This window comes from Desmodus rotundus, chromosome 10, assembly GCF_022682495.2.
Source record: "Desmodus rotundus isolate HL8 chromosome 10, HLdesRot8A.1, whole genome shotgun sequence".
Taxonomy (NCBI): Eukaryota; Metazoa; Chordata; class Mammalia; order Chiroptera; family Phyllostomidae; genus Desmodus; species Desmodus rotundus.
The window spans coordinates 3,995,864-4,018,412 of NC_071396.1; the positions used below are offsets into that span (position 1 = coordinate 3,995,864).

At 40.1% G+C, this 22,549-nt stretch overlaps 1 protein-coding gene and 1 pseudogene across 2 annotated transcripts in view; one reads left to right on the plus strand and one right to left on the minus strand.

Moving 5' to 3' along the window:
* The window catches only part of CDC73 (cell division cycle 73), an 82,359-nt gene that overhangs the window by 43,400 nt on the left and 16,410 nt on the right, over positions 1-22,549 (minus strand). For both annotated transcript variants that reach the window (XM_053912375.2, XM_053912374.2), the window contains exons 7-10: positions 21,307-21,523; positions 17,407-17,505; positions 14,996-15,074; positions 13,403-13,467 (exon numbers count right to left, since the gene is read on the minus strand). In XM_053912375.2, the coding sequence (XP_053768350.1) occupies positions 13,403-13,467; positions 14,996-15,074; positions 17,407-17,505; positions 21,307-21,523 (460 nt within the window). The remainder of the gene's footprint in view (positions 1-13,402; positions 13,468-14,995; positions 15,075-17,406; positions 17,506-21,306; positions 21,524-22,549) is intronic.
* Positions 6,977-9,807, plus strand: LOC112318914 (nudC domain-containing protein 1 pseudogene; annotated as a pseudogene).

A 22,549-nucleotide genomic window follows, 5' to 3' on the forward strand; every position in this document is an offset into this window, starting at 1 on the left:
ATAGAAACCCTTGAGCCCGATACTCCTCAAGATTAAAGAAACACCCAAAAGTGTACGCATCCGAGAACTATTGCCTGTGAGCCTAGGCACTGAGACATGAACTGTAAGGAGACCTATGAACAAAAACCACCACTACGTTGTTGAGACAATACTCCCTGCACAGAGAAAGCCACACGTCAAATCTCCAAGTGCACAGAAAGGTAACTGGGGTATCTGCCATAAAGCATGGAACAGGGGGCCAGACCTTGTCTGTGCTGCTGAGGGTCAGAAGAGCCTTCTCAGAGAAAATATTCAAGCTAACATCTCAGTGGTGACTAGATGCTAATCTGGTGACACGGGCACGATTACAGGACGAGGAACAACTGGTACAATGACCCCAAGGTGGGAAAAAACCATGGCACAAAAAAATAGAGTAAGACTGGTATGCGCTGATGCCAGAAAGGTAGAAGACAGGGACAGGTAAAACCACAAGACTTGTGGCACCTGTTAAGAACGATGGTTTTTATCCCCAGAAATGATGGAAAGCCTGTAAAGAAACAGCAATGTTTGGAAAATAGAAAAAAGCAGCAGCCTAGTAGCTTCTAGTTCTTAAGAGCTTGAAGCAACATGCAGAACAAACGGCGGAGACACAGGGGGGATGTGAGAAGACCGACTGTGAGACTGCTGCAGTCCAGGGTAGATATAAAATGGTCTGGACCAGGAAGAACGCTAGGGATACGAGATAAGAGATTCCAGAGAGGCTGGGAAGGGCAGCGGGCATCATGCTGTCCAGACACTGCAGACGAGGGAGAGGAAACACGGGGCAGAGATGGTGCCAAGGGTCGGTCCCAAGCCGGGCACTGAGGGGAGGACAGTGCCCATGGACTGAGAAAGAAACACTGTGTGAGACCCGACTCCCAGGGATAATGTAATAGACAGCCACCAGAAACATATAAAGGAACTGTCCAGTGGCACTGAGGACCTCCATGTTATAGCACCAACATTAAGGGTTTTAACTACTACTCCACACACATGAACGTATGGAAAGTAACTAGAAATGGAATGTGTACCATGAGGTTAAGAATCATTCTTTTAACAAACATTTTTCAAGTGACACCCATGTGCCAAGTACTGCTCTCTGTACGAGGCACAGTGCAGAGCAAGATGTGGCCCTTGCCTTCAGATCCTCGTGTTCTAAGAAATCATTCAAGCACATACACAGACAGGAAGACTACTAGAAGAATACACTGGGGAGTCTTCCTAAGAAAGTAACCTCTGAATTGAGATATGAATGATGAGCGCCAGTCTTATTAGAGCAAGGAGGAGGAGGATGCAGGCAAACAGAACTGCAAAGACAAAGGCCCGGAGGCTGAGAAGAACCTGACAAGTTGGTAGAAAAGCAGAAAAAAGCCAGTGAAACAGGACTGTAGCAAGAACCTTTCTCAAAACCTTTATAGTAGAGTAGGGCATTGTGGATAGAATTCAGAGGGCCCCTAACTTGAATGTGGAAAGACATTTTACAATTTTATTTTCACCAACTTCTAACAGAAATTAGCATTTCCATCCTTCGTGAATGTAGGCAAGAAACAACAGGACTATGAACAATGGCTGTGACTTTGTCTTCAACAGAAATCAGTTATTTTCCTATCACCACTGCTACATGTATTTGAAGTAATGTATATCCTCATACTTTAAATTCCTGGCATTTATTAGATTTTTCACTGAGTCTTCTTATGTAATGCATTCACAAAGAAGTACAAACTACCATGTCATCACTTGCATTTTTAAAATACCTTGATAACTTTACTTCATTAGAACTGGTTTTGTCATCTTTTGTATTTTATATTACGCATTAAAAACATTCGGAGAGACTCATAGGGTTCACCAGTCCACCAAAAGGGTCCGTGACATAAAAAAAGATTATGAACCTTTAATCTAGAGGAAAAGAAAGTTAAGATTCCTAACAACTAAATGCAACTTTTGGTGCTTGTTTGGACTCTATTTCCACAAATGAACTCCAAAGAGACATTTTTCAGAAAAATCAAAGAAACTGGAAAATGAACTGAAAGGATACCAAAAAATTATTTGTTATGTGAGATTATGCCTCTGTGGCTAGGTTAAAAAAAAAAAAAAAACACTCCATAATTTTTAGAAGTGCAAAGTATGTAGGCATAAAACATCAGTGTCTGGATTTTGCTTTACAATACTTCAGGAAACAAGAGATGTGGGACAGATGAAGTAAGAGGGGTTTGAAAATGGTAATTACAGAATCTGTGTGATGGGCTGATAGAAAATCATACTGATTACAATTCTCTATGTTTGTGTCTGAAGTTTCTCAAAATTAAAGAAAAAAGGGGGGGGGATATCAAAGGCATTCAGTAGTTGCTTTACAAAAAGAAGCCCCTTAAAGGGAAGTGAATTACAAAGAGGCACCGTGGGTTGCAGAACAAATGAAGGAAAGATGCCCCTTTCTCCAGGTTGACAGGTGTCCTAGACCAGGTGGCACGACTCGATGAGGCTAATGAGGATGTCCCTTCTTCCCTGTCTGGCTCAGGGAAGACGGCGGCATCATTAATACCTGCTCTGGAATCACTCGTATCTTTTTGAGTACACACTCCCTGCCTGACAGCACTAATCGCCAAGAAAACAAAAACTATTTCTCCTTCTTCAGCCGTCTTTGATCAAATTAGCCTATCTTGGCACCAGAAATCATTAGATAGCAATTGTTTAGAAGAAATAGTAAGTTGCAGTCTTAAGCTAGTAGGTGCTGATTAAGTTTCAGCTTCACACTGAGGGACCCCTGACAATTCAGAAGAACAGGCGGGAGGAGGAGGAAAGGTGGGTAGGTGCAGATACACGCGGACAATGCAGTGCCAGGTCCCTTAGTCCTCAGGACTGGTAAGAAGGGAAAAAGCGGATGGGGGAGGCATCGCCGTATTTAGGCAACTGGACTGTACAAGATGGTTCTCAGGCTGTCACAGAACTAACTAAAAAGCCACCCTCTGCATCTGTGTGGGGGCCGCCCACCTCTCCCGCTTAGCATATGTAGGCAGAAACACTGACAAGGTCTGCAACTTGCAGGAAGGTGGCTTCCCTGCCCATTACACCGTCCTGCTCACCTCACCTGCCACCAAACTCAACAGGCTCCTCTGTCTTTGCAAAGCGCTTCCTCAGCTGGACTGACAGGGGGAAAAAAAAAAAGCCTTGTAACTTTGTTCTCCAAACACCGTATGCTGTTGAAATCACCACCTTCTGCTCAGGACTCCCAGCAGCAGGGACACACGCTTCGCGCTGCTCCACTAGCACGAAGCAGGTGGCAGCCCTTCAGGCCCCCAGCATCAGGCTGCGTGACTGCGGAGTGGGCACAGTGGTCTACGAGGAGACCCGACACCAAACCCACACGCGATGACCCCCGGATGCCATACTGAAGCGTGTTTTTGTAGCATCTACCACACTATTACCTTTATACTGGTGCCTGAAGCTTTAAAAAGATTACATAAGCTTTTCAAAAGTACTAATAATGACTCAAAGTTTATAAATAAATCAAATGTGTACCACAGGTCTCCTGAAAACTGATATCCATTAATTTATTAGAAGGCATTAGATCAATGATATCCATTACATTTAATCCAGATTTTTAAAAAAGTTCCCCAACTCAAATAACTGAAGTTTTAAATGCTTTTTTCTATTAAAGTAACTGAAGGGGGAAAAATCTGACAATATATACCAAAGTTCTTGATAAATTATAATGTACCCACAAATTTACTATCAGAACGGTTATGACAGCTCTATGTTAAAAGTCAACAGATCCTAAAGATGTTAAGTATTTTATACAGCTTTTTAAGATAAATTTTTAAATTCTATCATATTAAAAGCTGAATTTTGGGGTTTCCTAATAAAGAAAACTAAAAGCCTTCTGCATAGAAGTTAAATTTTTTTTGAAAAGCCTGAGGACCTGCTTAATCTTAGTTCTCAAGTTTGATATATTAAATTATACAAAAATCCAATTCCAGGATGTTTATGGCAACACATATAAGACAGAGATGACAAAAAGACACTGTAAGAAAACTGAAGAACCTAAAAATATCAAATCTAGGGAAGTAAATAATTAGACTGATAGTGTTCAAAATTCATTCAGTGTTTGAAGATGACGATAAAAAACTGAATTATTCCTGACTCAAATTGTAATTTGTAAAAGTGTCAGACTGACCTGATATCAAAGTAACTATGCTTGATCTTACACACTACACAAAAATCTGAACGTAGACTTTTCATGACAACAAAAACTCTGACAACCTCAATAGGAGACAATTATCTGAGTTCTATTGTATGGTTTTTGTCTCCAATTAAAATAAAAATCTTCAAGAACTTTAATTCCTCAGTATTACAAATGAATGTATCTTCAATTTATTCACAGTAAAACACCATTCTAAAATTTCAAATAAAACTTTAGTTTCATCCAGACCAGAAGTGGTTAAGATTTTAAAACAGGTATTTAAAATAAAAGTGGGAACAATCACTCACAGAGGAACATGAGAAGCAGGAAAGACAAGAAGAACAACACTAAAAGAAACATCCATCAAGAAAAAGACCTGGAAAAAAAATCAAAACTTAGAATTAAAGATCAAATGAGGTTTGGCACAGTGAGGGGAGGGGGGAGGGATGAACTAACTAGACAATCCAATGAATAATGACAGAAATACTAAGATAACTAAGAAAATAAAATTTGAATGTTGAATTTATATAGAAGATTGGAAATTCACTGAAGATTTAAACCAATCTATTATTAAGACCTCAAAACTGATACAGCAAACTAAAACTCTGCCAACAGCCAGCAGAAAAGTACCCATCAAGGAAATATCTAAACACCAATTACAGCATGTTATCAAACATAGTAGGTTGTTTTCATATGAATGAATTCAAATCGTCTATCATTAAATAAAAGGAAATAACCTTTTTTCTCAAAGTAATGAAAAACATATATATACATATATATGTGTGTGTGTGTATAAATTGTATCTGTGTTAAAAAAAATTGGTGGTTGGTCAGTCCACAAAGACACTGAGGAGGAGTCAGAAGTTAAGAGTAGTGAAACGCATTCTATACTGATAATAATCTTGTTAAAATTAAAGGGATTCAAATTGTATTGATGAAGGTACATAGAAATTAGAGGCTACATTGTACTACATCTGAGAGACTGTTAAATTTACAGGAAATTAGTTTGCTTTTGTGCATGAGTCACATGTAACTACAGCATTACACATGGACCTACAAGTGAAAAGAGTATATACAATCAAACTGAAATTTCATGGTACAAACTTTTACCATGTAATTAACAAAATATCATTATTTCCTAACTGGTTTGTTTTCTCCTATTCTTTTATTTTTTTAATTTATCGATTTTAGACAGGGGGAGAAGGAGGAAAGAAGGGAGAGGGAGGGGGAGAGAGAGAAAGATCGATGGGTTGTTACACTTGTTTATGCATTCACTGGTTGACTCCTGCACGTGCCCTGCCCGGGGATCGAACCCACCACCTTGGTGCATGGGGAGGATGCTCTAAACCATCCGAGCAAACCGACCATGCATGGGGAGGATGCTCTAAACCATCCAAGCAAACCGACCAGGGCTTTTCTATTTTTAGCATGTGATCATATTAAACCACTTTGAAACAAGATGTGTTACCGTTATTGTTAAAAATGACACAACAGTTTTGGGGTTACTTCTGATCTAAGTTCCTGAGTAACTCTTTCTAGGCTTCTTTCAGAATAAGTCTCAGGAGTTTTGTGATCACAGCATTAACTGTGTGACCACTGGCAGACTAACTTTAAAAGACACGTCACAGATATTATCAAAATCACTAAAATATTTTCTTTTACATTGTTTTTTTAGAGAATTTTTTTAGTTTATTTGAGCCAAACTGATGACATATTTCCGGAAGCAAGATCTCAAATGCTCCTGCTAAGGTATGTGTGTATTTTAGAATTTTAGATAAACTCTTTAATGAAGTACAAACCTAAACTAATGGAGTTTAATTATAGCTTTACACCAAACATATCATGTACCCTGCAATGGATTTTCTTTTTATTTACTTATTTTTAAATTTTTATTGAGTTTATTAGGGCAATGGATTTTCAATAAATCTAGTAAGATAAACTTTTACTTAATATGCATTAAAATTTCCTGACACCTATTAATAGGTGTTCTGTTGCCATAATTAATTTTTCTTGAAGTATATTAGCATCAAAATGCTGATCATGGCCCTGGCTGGGTGGCTCAGTTGGTTGAAGCATCATCCCTTACACCAAAAGGTTGCAGGTTAGATCCCGTCAGGTGCGTGTGGGAGGGAACTGATTTATGCCTCTCTCAATGGATGTTTCTTTTTCTTTCTTTTTCTCTCCCCTCTCCCCCACCCCCATCCTCCCTCTGCAAAGTCAATAAACATATCCTCAGGTGATATTTCTTTAAATGGCTGACTATGCTGACAAAATATTAGGATAAAATGAGACTTTATTGTCTCTCACCACAAAGAAGGTACCAGGGTAAGGAGATTAATACCCACCTATCTATGTAAGTGTTCACACCGAATACTACCAACTTAACAAAATGGTGTTTTCTGTTCCCTATAAAAAGTTTACAAAACATTGTTTAATGTAAAAATATTTCTGCAGTAGCTTTTACAATGAATTCAGTGTGACAATTAAACGTACTGAAAGGAACAACACTAAACAAGGTATACCTGTATACATTTAAACCTCGAAACGAATCCCAGAGGAAGTTATTACAATATGCTTCTCCAGATGAGAAAACCATCTTTACTATAAAATAAGAACACGAGGCAGTGTTTTCTGGGATGGGAGCCACGTGGCCTCCCAGCCTCCATTCTACAAGGGAAGCGCAGACCTTTCAACAAGAGCTTCGTGAATTCTCACGCTAGGGTCCAGAAGGCCGTGGAGCGGCCACTGAGTGCTCCCTGCAGGTGAGGAGATCTCCGCTGGATCCCTGATCCGAGGGTTACAAACCGTCCCTTGAGCCACTGCCCTGTTACCGGCTGGAACTTGACGCAGAAGGAAAACACTGAGATGGATCGATACACGCTGGAACAGAAGCGTGCTTTTGGAATGTGTAGTCACCCATTCTGTGACTCACGGCATCAAAACGACGTCTACTACTACACTGATGACCCTGAAAGGATCATGAATTTCCCAGGGGTGCTGGACACTGCCTTAGGACAGCCCACGAGAGGAACGTGGACTGCCTACAGATGCAATGGTGTGCGACAGTTGCCTCTGTGCAGCCATCCGTTTCACATCTTCTGCCTGGGTCCCCTGTCAGGTGGAGCTGGAAGAGTGTATCTCATTGGAACAGGTGTGGAAACAGTGCGTCTGAAAAATGGGAGACCATGTTTAATGAAGAGCTGGGGATCCTTGCATCATAACTCCTAGGATCTCACTGCTGAAAGCTGAAGAACATTCAAAAGCTACCCTTTGCTGAACAGACAAAGAAGAATTGGACATGAGAGGTAGTGGTTTCTTCATTACCTTGAGGCGTGTCACTGTCAGTAAGAAAAATAAAAACTATGAAATTATTAAGCGTGATATTCTCCATGGGAAATCAGGACCACATTATACTGCTAGTGAGCCCAGCAGAAAGGGTCTAATGATTGTCTCCTCAAATCCTTCACATTTGTTCTAGCTGGTCAAGACAATGAAGAAAACGAGGATGACGACATGATTTCCAAAAAATCAAAGAGCCTCTGTACTACTGGCAACACACTGAAGACAGTGTGACAACCACGATTCGGCTTCAAGAAGTCAGTACTAGGAGGACATTCAAGCAGAGTTTTTGCCTGATCCCATCAACACTGTGCTGAAGGGCCAGAGGTTTGGGAAGGAAATCTCTGTTCATCTACTGATCATGAAAGCAGAATAAGAATGATAATAATAAAAGGAAAACTCAGAGATTTCCTTGATTAAGAAGAATGAAGGACTGACCTGGCCTAAGCTAGTAGCTGGCAATAAACAAGGGGAATTTATAAGACATTCAGCCCAATGTGCTGCAATAGCCGAATGTTTGATACCTTTCACGTCTGAAGAACTGAATCCCAATCCAGATAAAGAAAAACCTCCTGTAATGCTCAGGAGTTAGAATATGCTACTGTCTTCAAAGGGAGTTCCACTTTATGCAGATCTGATGGCAATACAGTAAAAACTACTTATGCAGTGAAAGCTGGGAGCGAGCAGCACCTTCTGTCTGTCACAGTGAGTCCTAGAGAAACGCCTGGCCTGTTGGTGCCGGGGTGTGGATGCCTTACTCTGCACCCAGACTCCAGCAAACAAGCCGGGGTGTGGGAGCACACGGTAACCTCCCATGCTTCAGGCTACGCCCAAGCATCCAGACACAGAAACTTCTTGGCCTGTGGTGCGCATCACTCCTGAGCAACCCCCGTGCACACCTCTGTCACGTTCCCATCCCTCATCAGCCCACTCCCGGGTCGGGTCCACTGCACTTTACAACAGGAGGGAAGGCAGGAAGTGCAGCAGGTTGCTAAGCAGCAAGCCTAGAAACCAATGATCCCATTTTACACTTTCAAGCAACAAATGAGAGATTATTTGTTCTAACTACCAGAAAGCTCTTTTTTAATAAAGGTTAAAAACAGAATCAGTTAATCCCAACATGTTGGCCTCTCTATGCTGGGAAAAGTGTCAGTGGTAGCTGGAAGGCTGGGCAGTTATACTGTAGCCTGTGAAGTTTTAATGTGTTAAATAAAACTATCTTGAATGATAAAATCAGTCCATCAGTAAATAAAACAACATGACCACTGACAGAAAGGGAAAGTGACTTCTCAACCTCCTGAGCTGCAGAGTGAATGGAAGAGCTGGGACTCATCCAGGGCTGACGACCCAGTGTTCCCAACTGCTTCATTTCTCCTGAACAAGCAGGAGCCGCCTCTACTTAGGTCAGGACTTCAAAGGCAGGGCCCGTGGCCTCAGAAGGTGGTACACAGGAGGGAAGCAGGACGGCTAAAAGGCATCGGGCCATGAGGCCTGGGGTGACAGGAGAAAATACCCCTCCTGGTAGAGGCAGCATCCGCTTGCTCAGGGCTGTGTCCGCCCGCTGTGGTGGGACTTGGGGCTCAGGCTCGCAAAAGCAGCTGGCCATCCAGGCTGCCTGTGTGACGCGCTCAGGTTGACCAGGCAGGCAGCATCGGACACTGGGGAAGAAACGCTCCTGTGCGCACTGGTAAAATCCACACAATAAGCAGTCTTCTCCCACATCTTCCTGCCTGCCTTGCTCTCCCCACCAGGATGATGGTAACTGGACTCAGGGCCCTACTCCTAGACGTGTTTTCCTGATGTCTTCAAGTCAACCCCTGCTCAAACTTCAGGACTCACTCCCTCTACCACCCCCTCAACCAACCAGTTTGACTTCTACAAAACCCCCCAGTTTCACATTCCCATGGTACCATGCACCCCCATACACTCGGCTCAGCCACGAGTTTGCCTCTCTGAGTGGCAAAGTCGTCTCTCCTCCAAGAGACCCTGGACAAAGTCCATGAGAACGTGCCAGTCTTTCATCTCTGCTGTCCCAGGACCTAGCGCAGTGCATGGCCTGTCACCAGCACTGAGCAAGTGTCTGCTGCTCCCACAGCACCCTCACCCTCCGAGCAGACATGAACAAGTAGATCAGCAACTGAGCAAGAATGAAAAGACTCTAACACAGGGAGTAGGGAGGTTACTAAAGGATGCATTTCTGCTTAAGAACAGAAGTTCACGAAGAGACTAAGATTCTGGATCCTTCTAGAAAGTAAAGAGTGATGGTGATATTACACCTCTAGCACAAACACTGAAAATCCACAAAAGTTTACTTACTACTAGAAAAACAGTTCCCCAAACACTTATTATCAGAACTACTGCCCGTAAGAGTCAACTCAAATAATGATCTTAAAGGAAAGCTTTAGATCTAAGCCCGATTTCAGAGTGCAGAGCATCTCCTCAGAAACGCTCAGACAGCAAGGTGATCAATGGACCCTCGGTGGCACGCGGGAGGGATAGAGGAGTGGGGCGCCGGGCCCCACCACCGAGCTGGCTGGAGCAGGAGGCTGAAATGAAGGCGTGCTGGGTTCAACAACCAAACCCTTATGGATCAGCAATTTACCACCTCTCTCATCCCACGGCCCACAAAAGTTAATTACTAAAATTCTGCGGCACACCAAAAAATACACGTTTTGCTGATGTGACACAAAATAGGTGTGATTTTGATTATCTACATCAGATGGCTGTTGTGTTGGCTGTTGTCATTTTGTTATTTGACAGTGTAAGGGAAAAGAGGTCAGTGCCCCTGACTAAACCGTCAGGTAGTGTGTACCTTAAACATTCTTGCAGCACGCTGGCGGAAAATCGCAGTTAGAGATAACAAAGGGTGAACTCTGATCATATTTTCGTATTCCCTCTCCAGTGGAACCACAGCGAAGTTCCTGGCTACCACTAACAAAGAAAGGTCTTCATCAACCCCTCTCATTTACTGAATTTAATTTTCACTAAAGCACGAGCAGGTGGCATTTTCTTAGATAATATGGCCCCTTTCATAAAAGGAATCCATGAAAATATATTCTGCTGTCCCTGTACTAAACGATTTCTACTCTCAACCTGTACTAAGATGGCTTCCCTTAAACTGATCCGGTGCAACACTAGGTCTCCCCAGTATTCCCAACAGGAGGGAGGAAAAAGGCAAACTAAAGATAAATAGGCTTGGGAAAGAATGCATGCTCTTGATTCATCTGTTAAAAATGATGACATTCCCATACCACAAAATCTGGTTTAATCCAGTATTCTTAAACATTATAGAACCCAAGTACTACATTTTGGAAACAGGCACACAACTGAGAAAAACCCTCTAACAACCCTTCCACATTCATGCCTCGACCTCTGGAACTTTTACTATGAAATTCATTCCTCGACCTCAGTCAAAATTAACCAGGAACCCAACTACATAAACTTGTAATTAACTATAAAAATACCTGGGCTTCTGTTCCTACAATAAACTTGAGTAAATTATTACTTTTGTGAAATATTAACCAAATATTACCAATTCCCTGGCTGGGCATTAATTTCTATAAATCTCAATAACTTATGGTTCTAATGAAGTATTTTATTATCAAAATACATACCTTTTCTCTACAACACATCAGAAAAATTCATTTGTGTAAAAGTTTTCTAGCCATCTGCAGGAGTCAATTTATTAATTTAGTCTCACATCCCTAACAGAACGCTGGTGTCTGGAACTTAGTCATATCGATCAACCCTAATGCAGACGGACTCTAATTCTAGTAATTATGTATGTCGACTCAGCATATCAAAACCCTGAACAACAATGGCAACAAAATGAACTATACGTAAATTAGAAAGAACTCACATCTGTGTAACACATTAAGTCTTCAACAGACACTTAACTACTTTGTATGTCTGGGTGGATATCATAAAAGAAACTTTCTTAGTTGAAGAATAAGGTAAAAAATTGGTGAAACTCGTAAGCTCACAAATACATAGTAATTCCAAAAAGAAGAAAAAAGGGGGAAAAAAAAAACATAGGCTTGAGGTTTAACTTTTTAAAAGATACAATTATCAGAACAACTTCAAAGCTTTCCAGTTCAAGGTTCTATAAGCATTCTGTAAGAACTGCTAAAATAAATCAGGTCATAAGCAGCAGAGATCCAAAATGGGTATTAAAATACTAAAAGTACTAGCAATTTGACCATTTTTAGTCTTTCTGTTACAGTCCTATACAATGTCTTCTTGTGATTACTTCCTTATTATCACACACCATGAATGTGCTTCAATTCGCCTCTCTTGTTAGCATATTGAAGAACAAAGTCTCTGATGAGGAAGCAGCCGTATCATTCTCCCACTGCTTAATCAAGAGGCTGCCCTTGGATTTGAGTAAAACTGTTCTGTAAAAAGAATCACTATCAAAACTATCACTGATTTTATAATTTGCATGGGAACTCAGTAATGAAACCAATTTAATGGCATTTCATAGAAAACAAAAGTAAAAACGACAATAACCACAGACTTACTTTGAGAGCTGCTGAAGGAAAACAACTTCACTTCCACACTGATTCACTTGGGGAATAACCAGTAGGCGAGGTCTGTCCCCAGGAATGTCAATAAATGAATCTTTACAAATTTAAGTTAGCTCTAACAGACTCGAGTTACATCGTGAAGTCAGGAAGGACTGACCGATGTTAGAAGACGGTGTGTCTGACCTCTTACCACTCGCCCCGCACTCACTGGACTCTGAGACACTGGCCTTCCTGCTGTGGCTCTGCTGGGCCTCAGTCGCGGTGACCTTTGCGTTGTCTTTCACGAGACGCTCTCCTGCCAGGCCTCTGCTCACCCTTCACCTCCTCAGAGAAGCCTCACTCACTCCTCTCCCTCGAGAAGCCCTATCTGTCTCAGTCACAGCTGTAGTCCCAGAAACCAGAACAAGGTCTCACACAGTGCTGAATGAACGAACGAGTCCATGTACAAGTTCAAAATTACGAAAATAAACCTGATGACAATTCAAAAACAGCTGTACTATCTATCAGCAGAATATCTAATCTTCAATTCCAAGCGAAAAAGAAAAAAAGCCAACTTCTCATACTAGCGTCTCCTCATTTACTTGCTGTTTCTGCAAACGAGTAGAGCACGGCAAGGCGCACCTCACTTGTGAGCAATCAAAGCGAAGGAAGAACCCTCCACGCCCCTGCATCCTCAGGTCTGATGACCCCCAAAACAAAGCCTGGAACCTGTGTTTTAAATGTACGGTACTCTAATTAACGCATATACAAGTATTTTAAAGTCTAAAAGGTGTAATGATCTATAATACAAATATGCAAAATGAGGTTAACAGAATTCCTGCTCTATGTCACCACGTCCTATCACTAAAAATTAAGTGTTAAAAAATATATACGGCTTAGAAGTTTCAGATTGTGGGTTAACAAAATAAAACAGAACAATTGCAAAAAGTGAGTCAAAGGCTTATAATCACGGACATCGAGTATGTGGTTCTGTCAAGTATGCACTTGTATGCAACACGTCAACACTGCACTCTGTCTTTTTAAAGACCGTAAGATACTACGGCAAGAAACTCTACAAGCTGGCCCCTGGCCCCCTCACTGGCTTGAAATCCTCTAACCAGGTAGCACCCTACCTACTTGCAGTTAAAACAGATTTAAATACACTCAACTGAGTTTAAAAAAAAAAAGAAAGAAAGAAAAAGAAAGACATCCATGAATCAAATATTCACCACACAGATCTAATGACACAACTGGTCACCAATGATCGTTTCAAATAGAAAATACTGAAAAGTACAGATTTCTTCAACATCCGCTGCTACATAAAATGGGTGGGACAAAGGAGCTCTGCAGTCGGAGGGACTTACCGTCACAGACTTCAGTGTCATGCCATGGTAGGTGCCCATTGTGTCGATTTTGAAGCCTTCCGTTTCTGTAAGGAAAGAAGTTTTCTACTAGATTTGAGGTATTTCTTTATCAGTCACAAATCTAATAATGATCTTCAATATATCTCAATAATTCAATAGTACAACAAAGCCTTGAATCTACTGTACACATAAAGTCAAGTCACATACTTGTGAAGATAAAAACTGTTTAAGGGTACCAGTCTCAAAAATATATTCAGAAACACCAACGAGATGGACTCACCTCTATGGAGAATCTGGTAAGACCACCTCTGCAACTGTATTCACTATGCATACAGTTCGTTGGGAAGATCAAAAATTAGACTAAGATACTTGATGATATAACCCCAAAATTATTTACACCTAGTACCCAATTACAGGACCACTAAAAGCAATTGTCATGAGAAGTCCTTAACATATATAAAAAGTCACGTTCCAAAATTACATTGATAGGCGTTATGTTATATTGTAGATAACTAGTGTTGTAAATAGGATAAGGGTTCCAAGACAGAGCCCCAATAGGCCTTTCTGTGAAGCATCAGCTCTTAAACATTTTACACATGGCAAGCCATGCAGTCTCTGTCACAACCACTGAGTTTTGCAGTTGTGGTGCAAAAGTGAGAGAAACAGACGGCAAGGTGAGGGTCGGATCTGATCTGTGGGCTGTGATTTGCCGACCCCTAGTTTATATAATTCATTCCACAAGAACTGCAGTGAATAGAAGAATGGACCACTGTCTACACCGTGGATTTAGCACACGCCTCTGTCCAGCAAATGAAGTCAACACAAATTCACTGCATCAGACAATATACTTTAACGTAACTTAGAGGTTTCAGACAGTGAGGAAAAATGACAAATGTCAAACGTCCATTTGCTACCGCGTCACTTTTTCATGAATCAAGTCGGTAAATGAGAAGTTACACCGACATTAGTCCACTTCACCGACCCCTCGTTAACGTGGCACTGAGCCCTCCCACGGTGCCACTATACTATGTGGACTTTCACAAAAGGATCCTCATATAGCGACTCTAATCCACGCTTCCCAAGTTCTCAGTTAAAATCTGGGAACCATGACCTGACATACAGAATCTCCATTCTAGAATAACTTTTGGAGAAACAGCACTAACATTCATAACAGCAAATACATCTAATAGCTTATTACACACCAGTCACTAATTCTAGGGACTTGATTAAAGGGTATAACCCCACAATAACTCTAAGAGACAGGCTGTGATGTGACAAAGGAGGAATCCAAGGCAGAATGCAGCCAAAGTGTGACGCAGGCCGTCTGAATAGGGAATGCATGCAGTTAAGCAGAGGCAGGCAAATTCACTTTGTAGGAGACCGGACAGGGTCTCGAGGCTCTGCAGACAGCACAGTCTCTATCACAATCAACACTGCTGTTGCGGCACCAAAGGAGCCATAAACGTACATAAATGAAGGAGTGTGACCATGCTCCAGATGTGGCCTGCCAACCCCGCCCTTAAATGTCAGGCCACAGTGCCTCTCAAGTTGAGTACAACAGCAGTAAAGAAAGATAAAAGTTAAGTAACTTGCCTTCTTTCCCTTTGAATCGTTCCTGGTCGTATCTGTTGTAGGCAGCTGGGATAGGCTGTTTGGTACGCAATGTGGGATCCTGTAGAAAAATAAATCATGACTTACACACTAATATTCTAAACTATTACTAAATACTCATAATGAAAACCACAATAAGGGTGTTTTCTCCTAAGCTTTTTTCTTACTACTGCCAACAAGACAAAAGGGGGAAGTCATTTCATGCTTCTTTCCAAGATACTGCTTACTACTAGAAAATGGCCATGCCTACGGGAACAAGGGCAAAGGACCCCCAAGTAAACGCGCGCCGAGGCAAAAAGCAAAACCCTTAGGCACTGCAGAAATAAAACAGTTGTGCATAGTATTTTCATCCCAGTTACTTAAATTTCTTTGTGAAATAATAAGCTCCCTCCAATTATAAATTTTTTAACAAAAAATCCCTTTTAATTCAAAGTTTATTAAGCTTACATCTTAGAGCCTTTTAACTGAATTATTTTCCAAATTGTTCATCTTTAAATTAAAATAATGACAACTCTGACAACAAACCCATTACAAATGTACAGGGTAAGACCGAAGTTAACAGAGGTGTTTTTTCCCCCAAATACTTAGAAAAAGTTGCCAACCAAATGATGGATAATTTAATTCACAAATACTTTATCTAAAACTCAGTCTGTAATAACCTGAAAACCATATTTAAAGAATACTCCAAAAATTGGTCGGGAAATTCATGATACTCAGGAAAACTAAAATACTCTTCACTTTGTTGCTCCAAATAATAGACACTTTAATTATTTAAGACTGTCATCAGGAGTACGGGTGTGTGTGTGTATACATGCACACACATAGAAATGCAAACATCAGTCAAATGCAAACATTAAAATTTCCAAGTATTTTAATGATTATGGGAACAGAGAACATTCACAGTCACAAAGATAGTGGTTAAACTGTTAAGATTTGACACGAGTCTCCTACCAACTGCTATCAGAAATGTCCTGCAAACCCTAACACAAGCACCCAGTGTTTCACCATCATCACCTTTCTCAGTCATCTCCGCGTCCCGGACACTGTACGCTCAGAGAGGACAGGGACTGTGAACCTTCTCATTCTTTTATCTCTTATCAGCACACAGGCTGACAAATAGCAGGCACTTTCAGGACTGCTGCCAAGTCCACGGAAAGTATTCATCTACATACCCGCAAACATTCACTACTTATACATGACTAAGTACCAATGATTTCATCAACAAACAAAACTACTAGATCTTGGAAAAACTGTATTTATGTACTACCAAATGTTGATATACTTTTTAAAATTTTATGTAAAATAAAAATAATCGTATTTGTATATTTATTTCTTTTGCTGATGCATATAAAACTAGTTGGAGGATTTGAACAAAAATGGAAGGCATGTCCAATTTAAACACAGGCTATAAGTCATACATAAAATTTATTTTGGGAGGACCCTAAGTGGCGCTTCAAAGAGTGACGCAGGCAACCTTCCAAATAGCTAAAACTAAGGCAGAATGGCCCTGGCTAGTATGGCTCAGTGGGCTGAGTGCTGGCCTGCAAACCAAAAGGTCACCAGTTCAATTGCCAGTTAGGGCACATGCCTGGGTTGCAGGTCAGGTGCCCAGTTGGGGCACGAGAGAGGCAACTGATTGGTGTTTCTCTCGCACGTGTATGTTCCTCTCCCTCTCCTTCTTCCTCCCTTCCCCTCTCTCTAACAAAAATAAACAAAATCTTTAAAAAATTTTTTTAAAAAGGCACAATGACAGGACCAAATGACCTGTCATCAGAAGAAATACAATACACTCACAATGAAGTCATAGGTACCAATGATTTTAAAAAGCGCCCCAAACTGAATGGTAATAGGGATTTGTACTTCTAACAGTGGTTAGTGATTCTCCAGTTGGTAGGCCAGCTAGAGTTTACCCAATTACTCAGAGGGTTTTCCCCTGAACCCCCTTCAGATTCTGACACAAGTGTGTCTTCAGTTAAGAATTACTACTGCGCCCTGGCTGGTGTGGGTCAGTGGACTGAGCGCCAGCCTGCGAACAGAAAGGTCGCCAGTTCAATTCCCAGTCAGGGCAATGGGTTGCAGGCCAGGTCTCCAGTTGGGGGCGTGCGAGAGGCAACCTTATCACTGTATCTCTCATACATCGTCGGTGTTTCTCTCCCTCCTTCCTCTCTCTATAAAATAAATAAATAAAATCTTAAAAAAAAAAAAAAGGCTTGCTTCTGAAGTAACTTTTAATGGTGAGAAGGGTTTTCACATCCTTTGTGTGTGTTGCACCAGCAAAAGGTTTAGGGCCTACTAACTAGAAAACTTTAAGACTAGATGTCTTCAAAATCCCAATACTGAAAACCAAGTGTCACTGTCAGTAAAATTACCCCATAAGCAGTAAACATTCTTACCACAGGTGCTGCATTTGGGGCCGGTCGCTGTTCAGGTGCACGTCCTTCTTCTCTGGCTTTTACAGATTGAAGAATTGCAAAAATATTCTTGGAAAAATTCTAAAATATAAATGGATTTTAATTAAGCCCACTGTAATTTAAACATTCAAAGATAGCAGGTTTACTTAATATTTCTAGACTAAGTTTTTTCAATTGATTCCTCCCCTCTACATCATTATGAGATATTATTGCTACACACATAAGTCAAATCAACTACCACAAGGAAATTGACCTGAAGACTGATTATTATAAACCCGGTGCTTTTCATTTTACTTAAACTGCATAACTGGCTTACATTTATTAGTATTCTGCATCTATTCTAACAAGTTAACACTTAGATGAGACAGATTTGTTGTCAAAAGAGGCTTCATTCTAAAGCAACTACGACAAGAGTCCCCCCTTATCCACGGGGAATGTGGTCCAGGACCTCCGTAGATGCCTGAAACTGCAAATGGAATAAAAGCCCTAATCATTTCTACAACTCTGCCAGAAATGTGCAGCAGCTTCTTTACCAGCAGACACAGCTTCTCCAATAATTTTTACATTTTTCAGTCCAAACCTCTTCTTGAATCTGGGTGACCATCCCTTACTTGCAGTAAAATTACTTGGGGTCACTTGTTTCAGGGGGGTCCCTGCTTGAAGTCTTCGTAGAGGTTCAATGCTTTCTGGAGTAATCCGTGGTTTTAAAAATTATTTCCCAAAATGCATGAAAAGTAATGATAAGAAAGAGTGGCACTGTTTTTAATTTTTGCAAATCTCAATGTCTGGCTTAATAGAAGATAGCTGTAATTTCGTATCTATTTGTACAGTTAATATTTGTTGTGGTATCATTTTTTTTTGTATTGGTGTAAATACATATAAGAAAAGCTAGTCTCACACAGACAAAAAAAAAAAAGAGTATAATAGCTTTTAAAAAAACTGTGGATATTCTTTGATATCATGCCAAAGCACAGTGAGTAGTGGTTTCTTAAAGGTTGCTGTGATGTGAAAACCACATCCATAACTTTTGTATTGTTACTTTAAAATCCATGCCCTAGCTGGTGTGGCTCAATGGATTGACCACTGGCCTGCAAATGGAGGGGTCGCCAGTTCAATTCCCAGTCAGGGCACGTGCCTAAGTTGCAGGCCAGGTCCCCCATTTTGGGGGCGTGTGGGAGGCAACCGATCCATGTATCCCTCACACATTACTGTTTCTCTCCTTCTCTTTTTCCCTTCCTTCCCCTCTCTCTAAAAGTAAATAAATAAAATCTTTTTAAAAAATACATAAATAAATAAAATTCATTGGTGTCTTTGGTAAATGGGTTTTTTCTTTTACCCACCCATAATTTTGTTAACAGCATGCAACAGGTGTCTGGAAAATATCCATCACTGAATTGTGGAAACTTCCCCCATGTTACCAAATACTGTAACAGCAGCAAACTGCAATTTCGCCACAGATCTCATCAGAAGAGCCAGAGTAACAGGAACCTGTTATAGTCACAGTGGCAAAAAAACTTCCCCAAATCTGAATTTTCTCATAAAAGCCCACATTTTTTTATTGGCAACAAATATTGTTAAATCCTTTCCTTGAAGGAACAAACTTCCTTCATTTCTGAAAAATGTCTGCCAAATATATAAGTCTAGATAGCATGGTTTTCAAATAAAAAATGGTTTTCTGTGAAAAGTTAGCTGGTTTGGCCCATGACCTAAACAATGGTACAGTGCTACTCACACACATGAACACCCTACTTTGTATGCAGATGTACTTTATATATTCTGATTTCATCACACAAAACACTAGAAAAATGTTATTCAAAGGTCAAGATTATGAAATTAGTCCCTTTTTACATTTCATGAAGGACGTGGTCAGTGGGTGAAGAACACACTGGCCAGCCGCAAGCAGAGCCTGGTGCCAATGCCTGCTCCTGCTGAGCCCACGGGGAGCCCGCTGCTGCGTGCACAGTGGCAGTGCAGAGGGCAACACAGTGACCAGCCTAGCAGCCCGAAGCAATGGAAAGTAAGTCTCAGTACTGTAAACACAACGCAGGACTGGGTGACAGACACAGAGTCTAGAAAAATCAACCTTTTGTGTGGCAGAGGTACAGGTAATTAGCTTCCTTTTAATAATATTTTTATTGACTTTTCAACAATGAACACATGCCAATTTACATATGCTTAAAAATGTGTTTTTATGCCATTATAAAAATCAGGTTGCTTTATGTAAAATGCCTGCAATAGTAACGTAACTTATATTTCTCATCTTCAACTTGTCTTTTATTCCCCAAACTCAGAAAATAGGAAGGTCTGTCTAAATCCTTGGGGTCTTCTAGGGCTGAGCACCTATAAGGTTTTTGACAGTTTAGCAAGGGAGAAAAAAAAACAGTATACAGAGCAAATATCAGTCAAAATAGTTTTATTTTTAAAAATGATTATATTCATAGAAGCAAAGCTAGCTGCCAAACAATTCTTAAATTAGCCTATTTTTAAAATTGTAACAGTGGTGCCTACAACACTAAATTGAATTAGAACACTAAGTTTTCAAATGATGGTACAATCCTGCCACCTAGGGGTCAATAAAAATTGTTCACCTCAGTTATTTGAAAACTTAACGTTTGGTCTAAAAGTAAGGTGGATTGTATCACCTATGTTTTATTCCATTACTATAAAATTCAGATTTTTTCAACACTTACAATATACATTAGTAGAACAATATAAGTCACAATATTCAATTATGAGCCCCATATTAGACAGTAAAAATGAGTATTAAACAGATCATTTACTATAAATACAAAAGTAGAAGTTTACTCATATTCTAGACCTCTCTCTAATTCTAAGCTCTGGAGAATGCTGCTTAATCCTAAACTCAAGTACTTTGTGAAACAAGTCAAAGTACAAAAGAATTCTCTCCTCTGGTACTCTTTTTTTTCTAGCAGCTTTACGCCTCCTACTGTAAGTGGCACAGTCAACGGGGGGCCGGAACCCCAAATCTGCAAATGAAACCCATGTAAAAGTTTTTTCGCTTTTATCAGTAACCTCACCCACTTGTACAAACTTCCTTACCAAATCATCACTACTACAACTGTGCATCAGTGGGGACATTAACATCTAGGAGAAAACAGGCGGAGGAGAAAAAGACAGCTGGAAGTACACGGGTGACACAATCACTGCAACCCTTCTAGAGATCCAATAAATACTGGACATCTTGTATCTTTCCAATTTTCAGGTTTCAAAATTTAAAGTACACGTCTCCTTTAACCAGCAATTTGCGTCTGAAGATTGTTTTGCAGTATACATGTAAATGCACAAAGGCTTGTGTACAAGGATGTTTTTAATGCATTATCTGTAATTGTGACTAAGTAGGTAGAGAAGGGGGAAGAAGGGAGAATAGGAGGAGAATAGGGGAAGAAAATCCCACAATACTATAGCAAAAAAAAAGAAAAAATATATGAAAAAAATGGCTCCGTTAGTAGGGAACAAATAAATGTTAGTATATCCACATATTAGAATATATAATATGTGCAACAAATGTTTGCTGATCGATTTTCCCAAGTTCTCTACTTTGTGGAGAAAAAAATGAGTGACCAGAAAGCTTGACATCAATGTTCCCTGTTCCCTGGGTTTAAACAACAATCTGATCCACAGAAAAACTGCTGCCTCCTTGCACTAACAAATGAGGATATAAATCAGGGGCTGCACCTGGAGTCAGACTTTCTTAGCAGCTTCCTTGGTGACCAACAACCAATGGCAAGGCAAATACAACGGCAAATACGGCACGCAGACACTGACATTATTCTGATCTCTCAGAGGTCAAACTTGAAACCACCCACACTCCTGTAAGGATCCCGGGTGGGACACTGACAAATGTGCCCAAGACTCCATTACCTTTCCCGTGCTCTGTAAGATTGTTGTCCGCGTCCTCCACACCCGCTCTCTGCTGACAATATCTCGAGTCACATCCACCTCAGCGTCCACAAAACTCCTCTGTTTAAGAGCAGTTATGTCATCATCTAAGTCAGTCTTGATGGTAGATCTTTTCTTAGCCATAATTTTGGCTTTGATGGCAGCAATTTTTTCCACTGACATAGCTTCAGACAAAGACCTAAAAGCAATTAATTTTTTTAATTTTCACAGCAAGGATCTTTTGAGTGCATCAAAATATACCATATCACAATCGAAAAGTTCATGGTAAAAATACTTTAGAAGTGGCAATAATTTAAGATTTTCTTATCTATAAAAATGACGTACTTCATATTTTATGCTCATGTAAGATTTTTAATAAAGAGCCCACGTAGAAATATTACTCTACGAGCAAATTAGTTATTTCTTAGAAGGGTCAATTCCACAAAAAATATCAAATTTTTTGTGTCTTTCACCCCAAGAGTAGAATTAACGTGGCTGCTTTTCTTTATATTTTTCTGAGACTTTTATTTGCTTATGTTCCTCTACTCATACAAATCATACAAACACACACACACACCCTTGGAAAGGGAGCGTGAAAAATTCATTCTATAAAAAACTCAAAGCTCAGGTTTTCCCTGAAATTTACTTCAAGGTTTTCAAACCCCTATGTCCTAATGTACAACACATAGATTTTATAGGCGACAGGAGGCTTTTATATGCCACGTAAATATATACGTCTTTTACTGTCTGGAAGATGAAACCGTATTCTGAAGTTTGCTTTTCTTTCCTTTACTTAATTTTCAAATAATAGGCAAAATAGTAAACAGAGCTTTCAGAACTATAAAAAAATAACACTGAGAGGACAGACTGCACTATGATAACAAATTTAACCTCAGTGTCATTTTTCACAATGTAAAATGAGAAAAAGTTGAAAAGTGTTTGGGTACCTTAACAGATGATAAAATTATTACTCTAATCACAAGATGGCAATCTTGAAATACGTTTAAACAACATCTGGAAAAAGGACGGGAATTCCTGCAGGTTTAAATATGGTAATATTATATAGTATACTAGCTTATTTGCATCAGGTATGAAGGTGCTTTCTAGCAGAAGCTGAATATGCATCTAGTATTGGACTCATTTTATATAATACTGTGCAATTTCCCCTCAATCTGAGGCAAACCAGCACAACTTGGGCCAAATCGAATACTTTTCTCAATTATAA